This window comes from Bufo bufo, chromosome 10 (genome assembly GCF_905171765.1).
Source record: "Bufo bufo chromosome 10, aBufBuf1.1, whole genome shotgun sequence".
Lineage (NCBI taxonomy): Eukaryota > Metazoa > Chordata > Amphibia > Anura > Bufonidae > Bufo > Bufo bufo.
The window spans coordinates 43458366-43479155 of NC_053398.1; the positions used below are offsets into that span (position 1 = coordinate 43458366).

General features: G+C 46.9%; 1 protein-coding gene across 1 annotated transcript in view; it reads right to left on the reverse strand.

Moving 5' to 3' along the window:
• Positions 1 to 20790, reverse strand: part of LOC120980025 (mucin-2-like) — a 144030-nt gene that overhangs the window by 29430 nt on the left and 93810 nt on the right. Inside the window, exons 42-46 of the mRNA XM_040408890.1 lie at positions 11949 to 12126; positions 10324 to 10428; positions 9256 to 9296; positions 5977 to 6096; positions 936 to 1040 (exon numbers count right to left, since the gene is read on the reverse strand). Coding sequence (XP_040264824.1) covers positions 936 to 1040; positions 5977 to 6096; positions 9256 to 9296; positions 10324 to 10428; positions 11949 to 12126 — 549 coding nt within the window. The remainder of the gene's footprint in view (positions 1 to 935; positions 1041 to 5976; positions 6097 to 9255; positions 9297 to 10323; positions 10429 to 11948; positions 12127 to 20790) is intronic.

A 20790-nucleotide genomic window follows, 5' to 3' on the forward strand; every position in this document is an offset into this window, starting at 1 on the left:
CATTGAGGGGTTAAAAATAATAAACAAATTTAACTCACCCCATCCACTTGGTCGCGTAGCGGATCTCCTCTTCTTTCTACTTTCTTCAGGACCTGGCTAAAGGACCTTTGATGATGTCACTGCGCTCATCGCATGGTCCATCACCATGGTGATGGGCCATGTGATGGGCCATGTGATGAGTGCTGTGACATCATCAAAGGTCCTTTAGCCAGGTCCTGAAGAAAGTAGAAAGAAGAGGAGATCCGCTACACGACCCAAGTGGATGGGGTGAGTTAAATTTGTTTATTATTTTAACCCCTCAATGGACATTTTACTAAGCATTCTGTATTAAGAATGCTATTATTTTCCTTTATAACCATGTTATAAGGGAAAATAATAAAATCTACAGAACACCTAACCCAAACCCGAACTTCCCGCAACGCACCCGCATCCTATCCGGCCCTTGTGAAAGAGGCCTAACTGTGCGGTGCGAGGGTCTGACACCTGGCGCCCTCACTGTTCATCTGTTCTGGGAAACTACTGAACTATAGGCTCTGTCTACTGTGTAGTGGCTGAACCAGGTACTGCAGCTCAGCTTCCATTTCAGTGAATGGGAGCTAAGCTTCAGTATGGCAGCACCAGAAACTACACCGTGTATGGAGACTTCTGCTTCCACTATGCAAACTGTATAATTTCTGGCACCAAGCTGCACAAAACAGCAAATCAGTAAGGGCGCCAGGTATTAGACATCCACCATCTGATACTGATGACCTATCCCAAGGATAGGTCTTCGATATCTGTAGCCCAGACAACCCCTTTAATAACTCTGGACATTCATTTAGCATTTTGGCTGCAAAGTGTAAAAAAAAATGATGTGACTATGCCAGAATATCAGGCAGTCATGTAATGACAGAATTTCTGATAATGACTATTGGATACAGGTGTCATAGTTATACCTTCATGAGATGGTAGGAAGTAATGGAATCGTTGATTTTCAGGACGCAGTGAGTCTGCTCACACTCTCCGCAGCAATGGTGCGCGCTCTTCTTCGGTGCAAAGCCCTGTGGTTAAAAACAAACAAGTATTAAGGCTGATTTCAGCCTGTATTTGTGGGCAGGGCGTTTGCTCCCCATATATACCTGCCAATTCCTTCCCTCAGGTGGTGTGTCTCACTTGCATCTGTAGGAAGAGCCACACCTAGCTGCCCAGCAAGCTTCACGTCTGTTTTTTTCTCTTCAGTACGATTCTCTGCACAGTGCGACATTCCTGAGAGAAGTTTTCGTTCTCAAGAGGAGCCACATCCAGCTGCCGGCACGTGCAAGCATCACGGTTGTTTCAAAAGTTTCGGTTCGCTACACGGTATAGTGCAATACTTAAAGTGTTTTTCCGGTCCGTCACCAGGTAAGTACTTGTCCAATGGAGCGTGCCGTATACTTGCGGCCACGGGTCGGTCTCCCCTTCTCGCGGATGGTGTGCGGTTCATGGTGGAACGCACACGTCACCGCCGGGCCTCCACAGGCATGTTCAGCCGAGCGCCGAAGAAATGACCCTCCTGTACACGTCCACCGCTCGCTCTGCCTTCCGGAGCTCCTACGGTGGCAGGAAATGGGCAGTCGGGGGTAGCTATGTTTAGTTAGGGAAAGAGTACAAGTCTAGGTTCCCCTTGAAAGGCACACACGTCCGTCCACTCCAGGCTCGCACTGGGGGACCGCACATCCCAGTCCTAGCAGGGTCGCAGGCACGGGGGTTCCCCTTCCCCTCCCTGCAGCGGCCATGAGCGCGCCACATGTCCATTCGGAAATATCCGCCCCAGTTTAAAAAAAAAAAAAAAAGGGATAATAAAATCATTGCCCCAGCAGAGACGCTATATAGCAGAGGCGGCACAGGTGGGAAGCAGTGGGCATTGTTGCCGGCGTTACCCCAAGCTGCGGCAGCCCAGCTTTCAGCCTGTATCAGGGGTAATTTTGGTGTGCGTATTTACATATATTAATCAACAGCACATGGGCCAGTAAGCTACTTGGTCCCTGCAGGTCAGAATTGTGTCTCGGCATGGAGGCAGGGATCCACTCTGCCAGCAGGTGTCAGGGGTACAAAATTGCGCGTGGCAGGTTCCCCGTTTTCCAAACGCAGGTTTGGCTGGGAAGATTCGTCAGTGGCGCGCGATCAGTTTAGTTACCACATATACCGCGTACTTAAATTATCTGTCGCCTGGACCACTCAGGCCAAGATCAATATTGTACGTCACCTGGATCGTCCAGGCCGTGTTTAATGTTGTATGTCATCTGGATCGTCCAGTCCAACTTTAGCGTTGTATGTCACCTGGATCGTCCAGGCCGAGTTTAACGTTGTATGTCACCTGGATCGTCCAGGCCGAGTTCAATGTTGTATGTCACCTGGATCGTCCAGGCCAACTTTAGCGTTGTATGTCACCTGGATCGTCCAGGCCGAGTTCAATGTTGTATGTCACCTGGATCGTCCAGGCCGAGTTTAACGTTGTATGTCACCTGGATCGTCCAGGCCGAGTTTTAATGTTGTATGTCACCTGGATCGTCCAGGCCGAGTTCAATGTTGTATGTCACCTGGATCGTCCAGGCCAACTTTAGCGTTGTATGTCACCTGGATCGTCCAGGCCGAGTTTTAATGTTGTATGTCACCTGGATCGTCCAGGCCGAGTTCAATGTTGTATGTCACCTGGATCGTCCAGGCCAACTTTAACATTGTATGTCATCTGGATCGTCCAGGCCGAGTTCAGTGTTGTATGTCACCTGGATCGTCCAGGCCGAGTTTTAATGTTGTATGTCACCTGGATCGTACAGGCCGAGTTTTAATGTTGCATGTCACCTAGATTGTCCAGGTTCAGCTACCACTGATACCATGTCACATCATTTATCTTGCCTCCGGGTCCCGCCAGGATGAGCCAAATGCTGGGCGACATCTGGACCTTCAATTTAGCCATTATTGTTTCCACGCCATATGTCATATTGAGTCCGCCACACCCCACTCCAGGCCATCCGGGCTCGGTTCTTAGTTAGGAGCCTCACGGATGGTCAAGGGGTCTCACGGTCCTTATCCTATCCCCACGGGTACGTTATTCAGTTTACTTTGTTTTCCCCAGATTCCTAGAAGCGTCTCCGGCCATTATCATTCTAAAAACAGGCAAAGCCCCGCAAGGAGATGCCCGACGTGGACCCCACGGGTGCCACAACCCCGGCATACAACACCCCAGTGATGGATTAGAATCTCTGATCCATAACACATCTGATAACACAATCATTAGCCCCAAATATGTCCAGGAATTATAAAGCGTTGAAAGCGTTTGAGAGTTTTAGACTTCTCTATCCTCAGGGCGGCCGCGACGAAATATCTTACTTACTGGCGTTCATAGCCTTCTGCCATTCCCAACAAAAGCTCTCATATAATACTATCAAATTATACCTAGCAGGCCTTCAACTCCATTTTATGCTCAGTAATCCGGGTTCTTCTTCTATCTTGTCCAACCAGGTCATCAAGGCGGCCCTCAGGGGAATACAGGAAAATGCAAAACAGGCTGCCACCCGCAGACAGCCGGTGTCCGGCAAGCTGTTCAGGGATTTGTCTTCTGCCCTGGACGGCGATCCTTTTTGGCCCTTGACCAGCACGGTCATCCAAGCGGCCATGTTTCTAAGTTTTTACGGCTTCCTCCTGCCAGGAGAGTTCACCGGCAGCTCTCCGAGACCCGGCGGTCTTCGCAAAGAACAACTGTCGTGGCACTATAACTATTATGTACTCAGCATTCCGTCAACCAAAACAAACCAGACAGGGCCATCCACTGAAATTAAATATTTCCCTACCCGGAATAATTGGTGTCCAGTCCAGATCCTCAATAAATTATTGTCCCTGTTGCACACAGCGCCTCCTGACAGTCTGCTCCTGCCCTTCAAGAACAAACCCCTCACTTCGAACCAATTCACGTCCCACATCCGCTCTCTGGCGGCAGGTCTGGGGTACGACCCAGGAGCCATTTCGGGTCACTCGTTACGTATCGGGGCGGCATCGTCAGCTTCGAAACACCAAGTCCCCGCTCACGTTATTCGATCCATGGGGCGCTGGAGGTCATCTTGCTTCAACAGATACATTCCGAATCCACACCGGGAAATTTCTCAAGCTTTTCAGTTGTTGGCGTTATAGGTCATGCGGGCTGGAAGAATATGAATAAACCAGTGTAGACAACATAGTGTACTTGTCTTTTTGCCCTCTCCAGGCTTACCCACGCCCGTGGCTTCCGGCACAACTCAGCCATAGTTCAGGTTCGGCATGCCTTACCCACGTCCAAGACGCATTTAGCCATGCCCATAAGTATTAAGGCTGATTTCAGCCTGTATTTGTGGGCAGGGCGTTTGCTCCCCATATATACCTGCCAATTCCTTCCCTCAGGTGGTGTGTCTCACTTGCCCCTCCCTCCCACCCCTTTTTTCACACACTCCAATAGGGTACGCCCTCTCCAGGCTTACCCACGCCCGTGGCTTCCGGCACAACTCAGCCATAGTTCAGGTTCGGCATGCCTTACCCACGTCCAAGACGCATTTAGCCATGCCCATAATTATTATTAGAATTTACCATTTTGTTGCAAAGTTATTGCAGATTTCACCCATTGTGTTACACCTACAGTATGGGATTGTCAGAGGCAGGGCTTCCACTAAAAGTATCTTTGTCCTGTATGAGCAATCGGTCTAGGCCTCAAACACCGGCCTACTGTGTCCATCATCCTATGAGGGGAATGATATGAACCTTTTTTTGTAGTCTCTCTCTGGCCCATACCATATACTGAGTGGGTCCATGGGGGAGGGGGATAGAATACTATTTGGGGCCTGTACATTTACACGTAGGTGAAACAAAGGCCATGTAGTGACTGGTGAGTTTGGGCGCCTTCAGCAGTACCATCTGTAATGCCCTAATGGTAGACCTAGAAAAAGACTATAGTATTTGGGGGTCTCCTGCAATGATGAGTTTACAGTCCAATTTGTACTTACTAGTGTTGCGCGAATCAAAGTTCACGAAGTGGACTTCAATCCGAATTTCAAATAAAATTAGATTCACCGCAAAGTCTAATTTCCTCGTAACGAATCTATTTTCTCGGTAAAAAAAAATAAAAAAATCATACTTAAAGAGGTATTCCATTCTTAGACAAGGGGGGCATATCGCTAGGATATGCCCCCATTGTCTGATAGGTAGGACCCGCACCTATATCGTGAATGGAGCGGGGAGCGCTGTGGCTGGAAAACCCCAGATTTCCTGGGGTCCGTCCACCACCAAGCGCTAATCCCCGCCTCTCCCATAGAAGTGAATGGGAGCGTGCCGTGCATGCGCAGCCCATGCTCCCATTCATTTCTATGGGGCAGACGGCAATAGGCGAGCCAGCGCTCTGCTATTTTCAGCGGCCCCATAGAAATGAATGGAGGGCGGCTCTGATCATGCGCAGTGCGCTCTCCTTCACTTTCGGGGGCTCCGTTCTCAATATAAGACAATGGGGTCATATCCTAGCGATATGCCCCCATTGTCTGAGATGAGAAACCCCCTTTAACTCATCCATCTGAGTGCAAAGAGGCCGCCGCGGCCATCTTGTTTGAAGATCCTGTGCGAAATCTGGTGCACGGTGACGTAGGACATCACCACGCCGGCCAACGTGATAATGTCATCACGCACTGCGCAACATTTCACGCTGGATCTTCAAGCAAGATGGCCGCGGTGGCCTCTTCACAATCAAATGGATGAGATAAGTGCAATAAAATTTTTATTTTAATTAGCAACCACTAAAATGCTTTAATATGGATCTCAGAGGCTGCAATAAATGTGGCATCTGAGGGGTTCAAAGACGGGGGCGGCGCAATCGCCGCTCCCTGTCATTTCACCCGCTATTTACAAAGATGAAGTCATTCGTCACGAAGCGAATCTTTTTGTAAAATTCGGCGAAGCAGCCAAATAGAATTTTTGAGAACTTTGCTCATCCCTAGTACTTACCAATGGGCACTGTACATTATATGGGACATCTGTACAGGTAATCTCCAGCCCCGTGGTGCTGTTCGCACGTTCTTCACACACACAGCTCTGGCAGTCATTAGTATGGACTGGGGCCCCCGGCTGCGGACAGAAAATGTCATTGTTTTTCAATGAGTAATGTGTTTTCATTCATATGAACTGAAGTGATGTGATTTATTGACTATTCAATATTGAGTATTCAACCTGCAGAAAAATTCACACATTTGTCAAGATTATGAATGACACTTGCACAAGCAGTTCAGTCACTGGTTTCATTACAAACCAGGCTGTTCCTAAAACACCTTTTTTAAACTCATAATTTATTATTTGTCAGCAGATCTTTGAAAAAATACAATTACATTAAAGGGAAAGTTTTTTACCTGTATTTTTTTCTGCTAATGAAAAACCGATATATTGATACTTGTTCTTTTCTTTCTAACCTCTTTTTATTAATTTCTTTTGCATTCTGTTTCCTGAATATGATTATTGGGTCTGCCATCGTGCCAGTGGTGCCGCCGTGCCCACAAAACTGCAGCTCCGCGAAACACAGGCACCGGCCGTGTGAACTTCGCATTGCAGAGTGGACCCATCGACTCTGATGGGTCTGTGATCTGCAAGATGCAGCGAAAGATAGAACATGTATCCATCTTTTACGGTGTGGAGGCACGGATAGGGTTTAGGGTCCGGAACCGCGGTCAGGTGAATGCGGCCTTAGAGCTATGCTTTACAGCAGCCACATGGACTATAGGCACAAAAGACTGGAGAGGACTCATTGACTTCTATGGTTGAGGGTTCTAGACATGCTCTGTGACCTGTGCAGAGGTCATTGTGCAGGGAGGGAGAGGAGGAGAGGAGCTGTGACATCACCTTTTGTGTAGGGTGTGATCCGAGGTTATCAATACAGATGTTTTATCTATCATTGTATTCCTGTCTGTGATGATAATGACATGACTGCTGAAAAAGGATCTCTGCTTAACATGAAGGGTTATCCTATTACTAGACTTATTGAACAGTGCGAAAACTGCAAGATTTTAGTATTATTTTTAAATACAGGGGCATGAAAATTTTTTAAGAAATTGCCCAAAAATTTAAATCTAAATAGGTGTAACATAAAAATTTGACTCAAACATAAGGCCATTCTCTTATTATATATTCCATTTTGTTTTAAACTGGCAGGGAACCTATCAGTTTAATGAATGAACCCCCTACCTTCCATCTTCGCCACCCCTCCCTCATTCCCCCTGCCACTGCAGACATTATATAATGTTTTGGCTGCAACAATAATGTGCCAAACACTGAACATGGCTGCTGCCGCAAACCACTGGCCTCAGCACTATATACAGTACAAGATCACTGAGGCGAGTGATTGACTGCAGTAGGTTATCACACAACAGGCTCTGACAATGCGTTATGGACCCCACTGACTACAATGGGGTCCATCAGGATCTGTCATGGTGTCCATAATGTTACCGGAAAATATTGGGGGTCTTAATAAGCCTCTGCGCTGGCAGTGGATCCGCCGACTTTATGTAGAGGCCCCGGCCTCTACATAACTTCGGCATATCCAGTGTTACGCCCCCAAGTGGCATTACCACTCCTAAACCCTGCTTATGTCTGTATATGCAATAACCATTTTATCTTATGTCTTTATTCCAGGTCCTCCATGTAGTGTGCATTTTTTCTTAGGGTACTTTCACATTAGCTGCAGGGGAGTCCGGCAGGCTGTTCCGGTGGGTAAAAAGCCTGTCGGATCCGTCCTGCCGCTAGTTCACGTGTGCCCCCCGGACTGCAGCTCCGTCCCCATGACTATAATGGGGCGGGGGCGGAGTTCCGGCGGCAGCACGTCAGCGCATGGCGAGAGGCAGCCAGACTAAAACTATGACATTCAGTACTTTTAGTCCGCCCCCGCCCCCATTATAGTCAATGGACGGAGCGGCAGTCTGGGGGCACACGTGAACAAGCGGCAAGACGGATCCGACAGGCTGTTCACCCGACGGAACAGCCTGCTGGACTCCCCTGCCACTAGTGTGAAACTAGCCTTATGCATTTGTATCGTTCATGTAATAACCTGGTTCCCCAGCGGGTGGCAGCAGATTTGGCAGTGCTACTTTACAGAGGGTGGAACCTGGCTTTCCAGCTCTCTTAGAGACTCTCCTCCGAGGAGACAGTACGGTCTAGAGAGAACTAGTTGGCTCCTGTATGCCATGCTGTAGGGAGAAACAGCAGACGCTTGTCCCTGAGGGACTGAGCTCTCCATAAAATCCAGCCAGGACAAGAACTTCCTGGAGAGACAGACTCAGAACAACAGCAACAAGCAGAAAGGAAAGCACTTCTATTTAATATTGCTGACATAGCAGGGCTGATTGAGTACACCACAGATTTAGCAGAGAAAAGTTTGTTCTGCAAAAGTATTTGCCTGCCAAAGTCCTGCTAAAACTTGCTGGGAACCAAGACCAGTTCTGTGGATTATTTGGATTATCGTTTATGCAAAGTAAAGCAACTGTTGAACTTCCATACAATCAAGTCGTGACACGTGTATATAACATCTACAGAGACTGTAGGCCACCCTGCACCACTCTGGCAACCCTACCTCTGGGTACCAACATTACCATCTACCAAAGGGAGCCTTGTGCTTCCGCTGCTTAACCGCAGCTGGTGTCACGTTTATTTGCTCTATAAGAGGGACATATTTCGTAGAAACTTCCTAGGGGGCAAGGGATACCCCAGATGCTGAAACCCGTGGGCCTGTTGCACCAGCGCCAGTCTAAATGTAAGCAAGCTTCCTTGAATGAGATGGGCCTGCCTTCCCACGCCACGCCCACTTTTTTAAACCTGGCGTGAATGGAGAAAAGTCATAGTTTGCAGCTAAAATATCCCTGTGCCAGAAATAAGTCTAATATAGGCGTATTTCTGATCATAAATTACCCCTATTGAGTTTCTGAGTTTGAATACGGTCGACGTTGATGAGATCAGTCGGGCTGTATACATTTGTATACAGTGAGCTCCCCCTAATGGTGGCTGCAGATATCTGCTGTGATAGTGTCACAGCGAGTAATAGAAGCACTTAGTGCCCAGCCCCTACAGCATAGCAGTCACGTAGCCTGACTGCTATGTGGTCCAGGAAATAGGAAAAAAATTGACTTACATAAATATTCAACTGCAATGGACAATTAGTTCATTTGCTAAGGGTTTGGACAATGAATAACTAACTGTGTACATATATACCAACAGATGACATCTCTCGTTTCAAGCTTCCCTTACCATATATTCTGCATTGCCGTGCACACAAACTTTCTTTGGAACTGTAAAGACAGTAATAATTGATTTTATATACTGTCTTCAAGGCAACATGTATCAGTAACAGCATATAGAAAAAAATCTATTTAAATATTAAAGGACATAAAGGGAATCGCTGATTAAAGTGCACTACCAAAATGAAGGCTGGTGACTGACACATTCCTGAATGGAGTTCTACTTTTACTTTTTATAGTTTAATTATCAAAAAAGTTGTGTTTCAGAAATGTAGGATAATAAAAAATAAATAATAATAAACATAAAATAAATCACAGCAATTCCAGCTGCGGGAGCGCTCAGTTGAGTGTCAGCTCCTTGTATACAGTATATTAATAGATGGACCATTCTGGTCTAGAAGCTGTCACGTAGTGCAATAGAGTCCCACTCAACCATTCCACTGGACCCAATCTATGGAAGAGAATGGCACTATGTCTAACGCCACTATAAAGGGTCAGCTGTTGCAGAACTAAAACTCCCAGCATACCTGGACAGCCTACAGCTATTAGGGCATGCTGGGAGTCGTAGTTTTGCAACAGCTGGAGGGCCGCAGGTTGAGATCCATCCATTATAACAGAAACAAAGAAAATAGCAGAGAGGAAGTGGTGGCGTGTCAGAGCGAGCTGAGATCCTGAGCCTGATAAAAGAACTGCTTCTGCCTCCTGTGTGTCTGTAAGTGTGATCTCCCCCGTCTTATCTGTTCTGTGAGCTCAAGAGCTTACAAAAAATATATGAGAAGTAAGGGAAAGGACGTCACAGCAGTACAGTGCTTCCATAGAAGGGAGACACCCCCTGCTTGTTAGAAAAATGCATCTAGCTATGCAGCAGAAGAGGGGAATAATTAGGCTAAAAAAGACAATAGGAAGCCCCAAAAAAGACTTATTAACCTTCAGTTATGATTATACAATGAAGCACAGCCATTATACAAACTTTTTTTGAAAACTCAGGAAAAACAAACATTTGAAGATGATAGATAGATAGATAGATAGATAGATAGATAGATAGACAGGAAACAGATATTAGATAGATATATCTTACCACATTGATACTGAATACAGCAGTGTCCCTCTGGAATGCTACCCACAGCTTTATAGCCGAGCTCACAGGTGGGAGATACAGTTTCACATCTACTTCTGTCACACTCTGCAAAGGGAATCGCTGATTAAAGTACAGTACCTCAGCACATTATGTGACTGGTACATTCCTGGATGGAGTCCTACATTTATTTTTTATAGTTTAATTAGCAAAAATTTTCTGTTTCAGAAATCTAGGTTAATCAAAAATAAATAATACACATAAAATAAATCTTCTTAATCGTAGTGAGACCTCAGCACACGTCTAATTGAATGGCTTTTGTGGGAGCTCGTCTCCTAATAACCTCCTTCCACCCGCGGAGTGAAATTGTAGCTTTAAATAAGTAACACAAAATAAATCACAGCAATTCCAGCTGTGGGAGCGCTCAGTGGAGTGTCAGCTCCTTCTAAATATTCATAGATGGCGTCACTCTTGTCCAGAAGCTGTGTCAGGTGTTGCAGTATTGTCACACTCCACCCATCCAACCGGACACAGCCTAAGGCCTCCTGCACGCGAACGTGTGCGCCCAGTGGTCGTGGGGCAGCCGCAGCGGATCGTGGACCCATTCACTTTAATGGACATGTTCAATCTTTTTGCGGAACTGAAGTATGGGACGAAACCCCACAGAAGCACTCCGTAGTGCTCCCGTAGGGTTCCGTTCCGTGCTTCCATTCCGCATCTCCGGATTTGCGGACCCATTGAAGTAAATGGGTCCGCATCCGTGATGCGGAATGAACACGGAACGGTGCCCGTGTATTGCGGATGCGCAAATGCGGTCCGCAATACGGCAACGGGAAGCACACGTTCGTGTGCAGGACGCCTAAGGACGAGAATGGCACTACGTCTAACAGCACTATGAAGAGTCTGTAGTGTTTCCACATCCCTTTCATTGTCATGATCGAGAGACTTTGTCAGTGTTCCTTCCAAGCAGTCAGAAAGAAAAGAGTTAAAGTTTATATCCATCTTTGCTATCAATTTAAAATGATCCTGGTGCATCTAAAATGACAAACAACACCTGCAGACCTATGTGTCCCCATGGTAACCGATTATATAAGTTCTGATCCTGCAGTCACTCTCCCATACATCTGTCATCTACGTCTTGCCAAGATGCATTTGATACAACTTGGAGGTCACAATGGACCTCAAGAATAACATACTAACATTAATAGGAGATGCCATCATTGAGAAAACTTGGAAAATCCCTTAAAGGGAATCTGTAATCTCCAAAACACCCCTCAAACTAGAGTAAGCGGTGTATAATGTGAGTGGTGCTGAGTACAGTTACTGCATGTCATTTTCATCTTCATACTCACTTGCGTTCCATCTCTGTGCTCCCACATACCAGCAGTAAAATGCATTGAGAGGACTCCTCTTTGAGTCCTCTCCATTATATGCATGAGCTCAGGAGTCCTCTCAATGCATTTCACTGCCAGTTTGTGGGAGCCCAGTATTTGAACCCAAGAGAGTATGAAGATAAAAATGACATAATCGGACTCTCCGTCACTTACACTATACACCGCTTACTCTAGTTCAGGGGTGTGTTTCTGAGATGACAGATTCCCTTTAATGGCAAAACAAGCAGTACTTACTGCACACAGTCTCTTCACAGCAGGGATCGGAGGGGCTGGTCTGGATTTCAGGATAGAAACCTTCTAAGTCACAGTGAACTTCAGTCCTCTTCTTGCACTTGTGTTTTTGACAAGTTATTCCACTACCACCCTCAATGCAAGTGCAGTCCTGGCAGCCGAATTGGAATTTTTCTCCAAACTGTACAGAAATAACCCACTAATTATTTAATATTTGCACCCCAGATATATGTCATTGCATCTCATAAGGGTACAGGCACACGGTCAGTAGTGTTGATCAAGCACCAAAGTGCTCGAATAGAACACCTCGGGATGCCGAGCACAATGGAAGTCAATGGGAGAACCCGAACATTAAACCAGGCACCCCCTGCTCTGAAGAGGGGAGGGTATCTGGTTCACAGGAAAAGATCATTAAACTGTCCCAGGCTTTGGAGAGTGTTGCCCTGCCTCTGTTGGAACTGCTGTGTGTTCCCCTCGTCTCCCCTCCTCGGTTGCCCAAGGAACTACGTACTCTGCCGCCAGTGTTGTCAGCTGGAAATTTTTGGAGCAATTTATCCACAAGGACCTTCTGGTCTTGCACCATTTTGCTAGTCCTCTCCACCACAGGAATGAGAGATAAGAAGTTCTCTTTGTAGCGGGGGTCGAGATGAGTGATCAACCAGTGATTAGTGTTGGCCAAAATGCTTATAACGCGAGGTTCATGGGAAAGGCAGCATAACATAAAGTCAGCCATGTGTGCCAGAGTCCTAACAGACAAGACTTCACTGTCCTCATCAGGAGGAGGACTCTGAATCTCCTCATCCTTTTCCTCCTCTTCGGCCCATCCACGCTGAACAGATGGAATAAACCTGCTATGGGTACTACTCTCTGTAGCGGAGGCAACCGTCTCCTGCTCCTCCTCTTCCTCCTCCTCCTCATCATCCAATTCAGGCTGAGAAGACGAACTAAGTGTGGTCCGGCTATCACCCTGTGTACTGTCTTCTCCCATTTCCACCACTTCTACATGCAAAGCGTCCGCCTTCATTGTGAGCAGCAAGCATTTCAGTAGACACCAAAGTGGCATGGTTACGCTGATAATAGCAACCTCGCCGCTCACCATCTGTGTTGATTCCTCAAAGTTGCATAAAACCTCACAGAGGTCAGAAAACCATGCCCACTCGTCGCTTGTGAAGAGCGGAAGATGACTGGAAAGGCGACAACCATGTTGCAGCTGGTATTCCACTACTGCCCTCGGCTGCTCACAAAGCCTGGCCAACATGTGGAACGTGGAGTCCCAGCGCGTGCTCACCTCGCACAACAGTCGGTGAGCTGGCAATTGCAAGCACTGCTGCAGCGTTGCCAGACCGGAAATGGGCAAACACGCGGCGCACATTCACCAGTAGCTCAGGCAAATTGGGGTAGGTTTTGAGAAACCGCTGAACCACTAAGTTGAACACGTGGACTAGGCATGGTATGTGTTTAAGCTTGCCGAGATCCAAAGCTGCCACCAAGTTACGGCCATTATCAGACACAACCATGCTTGGTTGTAGGTTAAGTGGCGAGAGCCACAGCTCAATCTGGTCCCTTATTCCCTGTCACAGCTCTGCAGCGGTGTGCCGTTTGTCACCTAAGGAGATCAGTTTAAGCACGGCCTGTTGCAGCTTCCCCACTGCAGTGCTACACTGCTTCCAGCTACTGACTGATGGCTGACTGGTGCTGCAAGATGAGAATTCAGAGGTGGAAGTGGAGGAGGAGGTCGAGGAGGAGAAGAAGGGATTGCAACCACTAATGTAGGTGTGGCGGAAATCCTGATGGAAGTAGGGGCCGCAATCCTTGGCGTCGGTAGCACCTGTGCCATCCCAGGATATGACTAGCTCCCGGCCTCCACAACATTCACCCAGTCTGCCGTCAGCGAAATGTAGTGTCCCTGGCCAAAAGCATTTGTCCATGTGTCAGTAGTTAAGTGGACCTTCCCACTAATTGCGTTGGTCAGGGCACGAGTGATGTTACGGGACACATGCTGGTGTAATGCTGGGACTGTACACAGTGAAAAATATTGGCGGCTGGGGAAAGAGTACTGCGGGACAGCCGCCGCCATGAGGCGGCGGAAAGCCTCAGTGTCCACAAGCCAAAATGGCAACATTTCCAGGGCCAGCAATTTGGAAAGGTGCGCATTTAGTTCTATGGTCTGTGGGTGGGTGGCTGGGTATTTGCGCTTTCATTCAAAAGTCTGGGGTATAGACCTCTGTACACTGCACTGGGACACAGAAGTGGATGTGTTAGCTGATGGTGCTTGTGAAGGTCCAGGTGCATGGCGGGAGGCATCCGGGCTGCGTCTTGGAAAGGGGATTGGCCAGCACGTAACACAGGTAAGAGGAGGCAGTGGTGTGACCTGTAGACACTGTTTTTGGACCTAGGCGTTCGGCCCACCTATTAGGGTGCTTTGATGCCATGTGGCGGATCATGCTGGTGAGGTTGCTAGTGTTCACGCCCCTACTCATTTTGGTACGGCACTGGTTGCAAATTACAATTCTTTTATCGTCATCACTTTCCTCAAAATAGTGCCAAACTGCGGAACACATACCCCTTTGAAAGGGAAATTGCCGCAAGGGGGTGCTCCGGGGAACAGTTGTGGGCCTGTTTGGTGTGGCCCACCTTCTCCCTTTTGCCACCCTACTGCCTCTTCCAGCCTGTTCCAGTGCTGCAGATCCCTCCGCCTCTGTACTGCTGTCCTCGCTTTGCTTGCAGGTTGGGTCAGTGATTTTATCGTCTAACACCTCCTCTTCCACTTACTCACTCTAGTCATCCTCCTGACTTATTGACCTAAGAAGAACCTCACTTATTGACAACTGTGTCTCATCCTCATCATCAACCTCTTGAGACACTAATTGCCGTTGACTTATTGGCAACTGTGTCTGTGTACAAGATCTCCTCATGTCCCTCTTCAAGAGGGCCAAATCAAGGAATGGCGATCAAAAGAGCTCCTCGTGGATCACTTGTTTGCCAAGACTCTCCATGGTGGGGGGAAGGAGGATCAGGGTAAGGATTCTGTTGACCAGACTCTTGGCTACTGAGACTGGACTTTGTGGAAGACAGGGTGGTGCTTAACTGACATTATCTGCTGCAATTCAACCGACCACCTGGTCGCACTGGTGTGACTTCGAGAGTCGTGTCCTGCGCCACCCTGCAAACTGGTACATGAAGCTAGGTATCGTGGGTGAGTGTGTTTCTTGTGCTCTGGCAGCAGGCACAGTTTCACTGCGCCCAGGGCCACGGCCTCTTCGTGCACCATCAGCAGCATGGCCACTTCCCCATCCCTTACTGCTCGCCTTGAGCATATTAAATGGTATATATGCTTGCATGTATGTCACACGTAGAGTAGCGCAGGTTTTGTAAGTGTATGCGCAAATAAATTAAACTGAATGTCACAGATATTTAGGATGCGCAAACGTTATACAGGAGATGTAGTGCAGGTAATGTCGCTGTCACCAGCGGCGAAAATATTAAACTGAATGTCACTGATATTTAGGATGTGCAAACGTTATACAGGAGATGGAGCTCAGGTAATGTCGCTGTCAGAAGCGGCCAAACAGGTGTGCTGAATGTCACAGATGTTTAGGATGCGCAAATGTAACACAACAGATGTAGCAGAGGTTGTGTCACTGTCTGCAGCGGCCAAACAATTGCACGCAATTTAGCGCAGATTGCGCTAATAATAGATATTACAGCCAGATAAAACAATAGTCCTTAAAATGACTTTTTGAGTCTCTAACACCTTTCAAGACTAAACCCTGCCTAAAAATAAAAAACTATTCCTGTCCCTACACTATCTGTCCCTTCTGCTGCAGCTCTCCCTGACTGAGCCGAACCATGTGTCATCGGGTGCTATACGTGACGCGTTCCGGCCAGCCAATCACTAATGGAAGTAACCAACATGGCTACGGCATTACAGTGAGTGCCAGTACTTCCCCGCACGTTTACTGGCTGCGTAGTAGCCAACAAACGTGCGGAGAGGAGACTTGAGTCAAAATGGTGTTCGGACGAGGATGCTCGCCCAACACTAACGGTCAGGTTTCCTGATTCAGTTTTGGAAGCCAAAACCAGGAGTGAATAAAAAAAAAAGTGGAGGAACTGTATCTGTCCTTTATACTCTCTCCTGATTTTGGCTTCAAAAACTGCAATAGGAAACCTGACCGTGTGGCCAGACTCGGACTGACCCACCGGGGAACCGGGTAAACCCTCGGTGGGCCCCTGGCATTTTCATTCATAATGATTAGTGAGTGCGGCAGGCAGCTCTCCAGCTTCCAGCTGGCCAGCACCGCTGCCTGCCACTTCAATGAGCACGATTCCTCAGACTTGTCATATAAGTGGGCGTGGCGAGATGACTGATCCAGGCCATGATCATTCACCTCGCCACTTCACTTGCCATAGCCGCCGCCCGCCAGTGCCCAGCGCTTCCTCTACAGATCGCTCCCCGCAGCGCTGCTCGTGGGCCCCGCCTCCTCATACGTGACGTGCCTGCGCTGCGTTCTCCGTACAGAGCATCCCTACGCAGCGCAGGCACGCAGCCAGTAAGGTTTCCCGCCGCGCCCTGGAGACTGCAGAGTGCAGGGTTTATAGTGTGCCGAGGGTGCCCAGCAGTTAGCTGCCTCCTGCCTGTGAGCAAGACAGATAGAGCTGAGGCAGTGGACGTCACGCTCTCTGTCTCAGGCTAGTCCAGATAGGTAATACCATAAATTCCAGTAATAACTGTTAAAATACTATTAAATTAAAAATATTATTCACATTTTATTGCCTCCCCCCCCCCCCCCCCCTTGGAAAGTACAACTCCCAGCATGCCTTGTCAGATGCAAACCTTCAGGACCTGCTGGGAGTTGTAGTTTTCCTTTCTGCAACTTGCTGTCATTTTATGTTGCAATTATGATGCGGGCACAGGTCTTGCATTCTCACCTGCTGCCCGCACCATCAATTGCCAGTACCAAAATTACTGTATACAAGCAAATAAGGGTGGGTTTACACTTGCGTTCTTGCTTTCCGTTATAGGCTCCATTTATAACTGAATACCCCGACAGAATGAAAAACGGAAACCTTTAAGAGGCATTCCATTTTGATAAGTCACAATAGAAGTCTATGGGCAAGTATAACGGTCTGGTCTGGTCTCCGTTATGCAAGACGGAAAACAAAGTACTGTCGCCAGGATCCGTTATTATTGCCCATAGACTTCTACTATGACGGATCAAAACAGAATGCCTCTTAAAGGTTTCCGTTTTGCATTCCGTCTGTGCGTTCCATTATAATCAGAACCTATAGCAGAATGCCAGAACGCAAGTGTGAACCCACCCTTAACCTGTTTAGGACATAGGGCGTACCGGTCCTTAAGGACACAGAGCGTACCGGTACGTCCTATGTATTTCCGATCATCGCCGGGTGGTTTCTATTATGTAAGCCTCACAAAGTGACCTCAGACCTGAAGTGGTCCCTAAAAATTGGGTTTTTGAAAAATTCTGAAAAATTTCAAGATTTGCTTCTAAACTTCTAAACATTGTAACGTCCCCAAAAACTAAAATATCATTCCCAAAATGATCCAAACATGAAGTAGACATATGGGGAATGTAAAGTAATAACTATTTTTGGAGGTATTACTATGTATTATAGAAGTAGAGAAATTGAAACTTGGAAATTTGCAATTTTTGGTAAATTTGGTATTTTTTTTTATAAATAAAAATGACATTTTTTTACTCCATTTTACCAGTGTCATGAAGTACAATATGTGACAAAAAAACAATCTCAGAATGGCCTGGATAAGTCACAGCGTTTTAAAGTTATCACCACTTAAAGTGACACTGGTCAGATTTGCAAAAAATGGCCTGGTCCTTAAGGTGAAATATGGCCGAGTCCTTAAGGGGTTAAAAGGTTTCTGTCACCACAATTATCCCTATTAAACTGGCTGACATTATCCATATGCAAATGTTCTTCTCCACCTGCCGGTGTTCTAACGAATTTCCCTACCCGATAAATTTCCCTACCCTCGTCACTTCCTGTTGTGCCGCGGCCACACCGGACATGACGTTCCCAGCTTTGGAAGGAGGTGTGCCGCGCTGCACAGGCGCACAGCGACGGTAGGGAAACTTCTGCAGCCGTTCAAGGGTAGGGAAAAATGATGGACAAGTGCGCACGCGCGGCTAATTACTCCCGTCGGGATACACCGCACGTGTGTATCAGCGGGCAGGGAGATCTCTTCAACCGAACATCTATCCGATCACCGCGCCTGCATAGTGTGGGGAGTAGGGAGATCTGATGGACATTTGTTCTGTTAAATCTCCCTACCCCTCACTGCGCACACGCGGTGTCTGATCCTGCATGTCCATTTTACGTTCCCCGCAATGTTTATATGCACCACAGCATGGGCATAGTCAAGTGCTCTGCTTCTGCCAATGACATGCAATGACATGCTGCTTGTGGCCATGTCACTGCTGAAGCCAGTCATTGGCTGCAGCAGAGCATACTGATATGGCCACACTGTGCCAGATGTAAACACAGTGCAGAACAGAACATGGATATGCAGACGGCAGTGTGGAGAACCAAAGTGGTGGGGAGCAGGTAAGCATGAATCATCTGTTTAGAGAGGCAGGCTGCGGGCACTTGCCAAAAATCTTTTTTCCCAGAGAATCCCTATATAGGCCACATCTTTAACAGTTGTAAAATAAAGTAATGCAGAACAGTTTCCTCTTTACAATGAATGAAATGATAGTATTAAGCATTCTTATATCTAGGACTAACGGGAATGCTGTGTAATGTGAACAGCAAAGTGACTTCACCAGAGCACGTGTTCTTCCTGCGCAGACCTGAGAATACTGCATAGACCGCCGGTTCAGTTGATAGCCAGTTATACAGTGATACAGGGTAGGTGTAATCTAGTATTGACAGTTAGCTTTTGGTTTTTATGATAGAAACGTGACACATAAATAGAAAATGAAATAGGTGTATTTCAGTTTTTTTTTTAAAGGGCATCTATCACCAGTTTTATGGTGTCTAAGAGCAACATAAACTAGTGGCAGACCCCTTAGCAAAATGCTAGGTCACTTTTAGGGCTGAACGAACCAAAGTATCCAAAGTGGACTTCGATTTGAAATTCAGGAAAATTTTGATTTGCTGCAAAGCTGAATCGATTTTCCCTGAAATGGCAGTTAAAAACAAACAAAAAAAAACATACTTGCCTCATCCATTTGCACACGAAGAGACCACTGTGGCCATCTTGATTGAAGATACAACAAAGGTAGCCCTTGGCTGCCTAACTTTTCTGAGACTTCTTGAAGTGTGAAAGTTTACTGGAGTGAATACGGCATTCACCACCACGTATCGACTCCTATAGGGTCTTACTCAAGTGGTCAAGACACTTGAGAAAGACCCTATAGGGATGGCATGTAACTGGTGGCCTATTCACTCCAGTACACTTTTCTATTTGAAGATGCCGACAAACATTTACTTTACTTTGGATATTGTTTAGGATGAGGGAAAGGGTGGTTCATCAAGGATAAGGAATTTCCATGTGTGAGTGCTATCCAAACTACTACTGACTGTAAATAACAGATACATTATCAACTACAATGAGTTGCTTAATGATAAACACTTTGATATCGTGCAGTGCACAATACCATTCTGTTTTGTATTGTGTACTAAACTGCAAAGATTCATGTATGTAAGCCCAAAAAATGAACAAGTAATATTTCCGTTTATGGCAGCTGTAGGGTGGGCCCCTAGAATGACTCCCACTGGTGGGCCCTAGGAACCCCAGTCCGACACTGCGTGTGGCTGTATCCTTATGGCAAGTTTTCTCCATTCTACTTATACAAGTGCTTTAAACTGATATAGATGGCATGTAAAAGCATAAGGGCTGGATATTCACAAATAAGTTTTAAAAAAATGACTACCCGGCTCAGGCCTCCTCTACTAGCTAGAACATTGAGTCCCTTTACACTGAAGGCCTAAGCGGGTATTCTGTAATACCACATTCTTCCAGCAGGATTAAGGTGCAACTCATCGCCGAAAACCTCAGCAAGCCATCCTGCGCTCCTCCTGCTTCCTCTTCTACTTGATTGAGCAGGCCATTCAAGAGGACCATGCAGGAACATTGACTTTTAAATCAAGAAGGAGAGGGAGGGGGTGGCAGAGGAAATAGGAGGAGCAATTGTGCACAGAGTGGCTTGAGCCCGCCCCCAGTGCACTTAACTGCTTATTTGCCTATGAGTTAACTTTTTCTAAAGAATGAAGGAAGGGATCATTAAGTGAAAGGTATCACATTCAACTGAGGTAGCCCTACAAGGCATTGTGGCTGGTTTACCAGTGAATTTCCTGGTGACAGACTCTCTGGAAGATAGCCATACAAGTACTGTAAGTACAACAGCAAAAGATTCCTCTTAGGGTGGGTTCACATTACATTTTTGCAATCCATTTAACATATACAAAAAACGTATGCGCTAAACAAATGCTTCAGGCGGGTGCAACACAGTGGCATCTGTTTTACCATAGAGTTCCATTGTAAAAAATAAAAGTTGTGGCACAGTGAGGGGAATGGTCTGGGAAAAACAGGTATTTTCCTCCCCGCGTGTGCTGCTGGGCTGATTTGCAGCCAGGTGGGGTCAAATACTGGACTGGATTTTAATTGCCGTTCCGGGTTTTTGGCAGCACCTGGCTGTCCTTAAATAGGCAGCTGGGCTCAGCAGCAGGATCTCTGTGTTGGGATCTGAGGCTTGGTGAGAGGTTGGAGGGCTGAGACCCATTGGCCGAGGAAACAGGCCCCCTAAAGCCTGCCGTGGACTGCTGGAGGCAGAACTGACATCAAGGTGACTTGTCTTGTATGAACTTT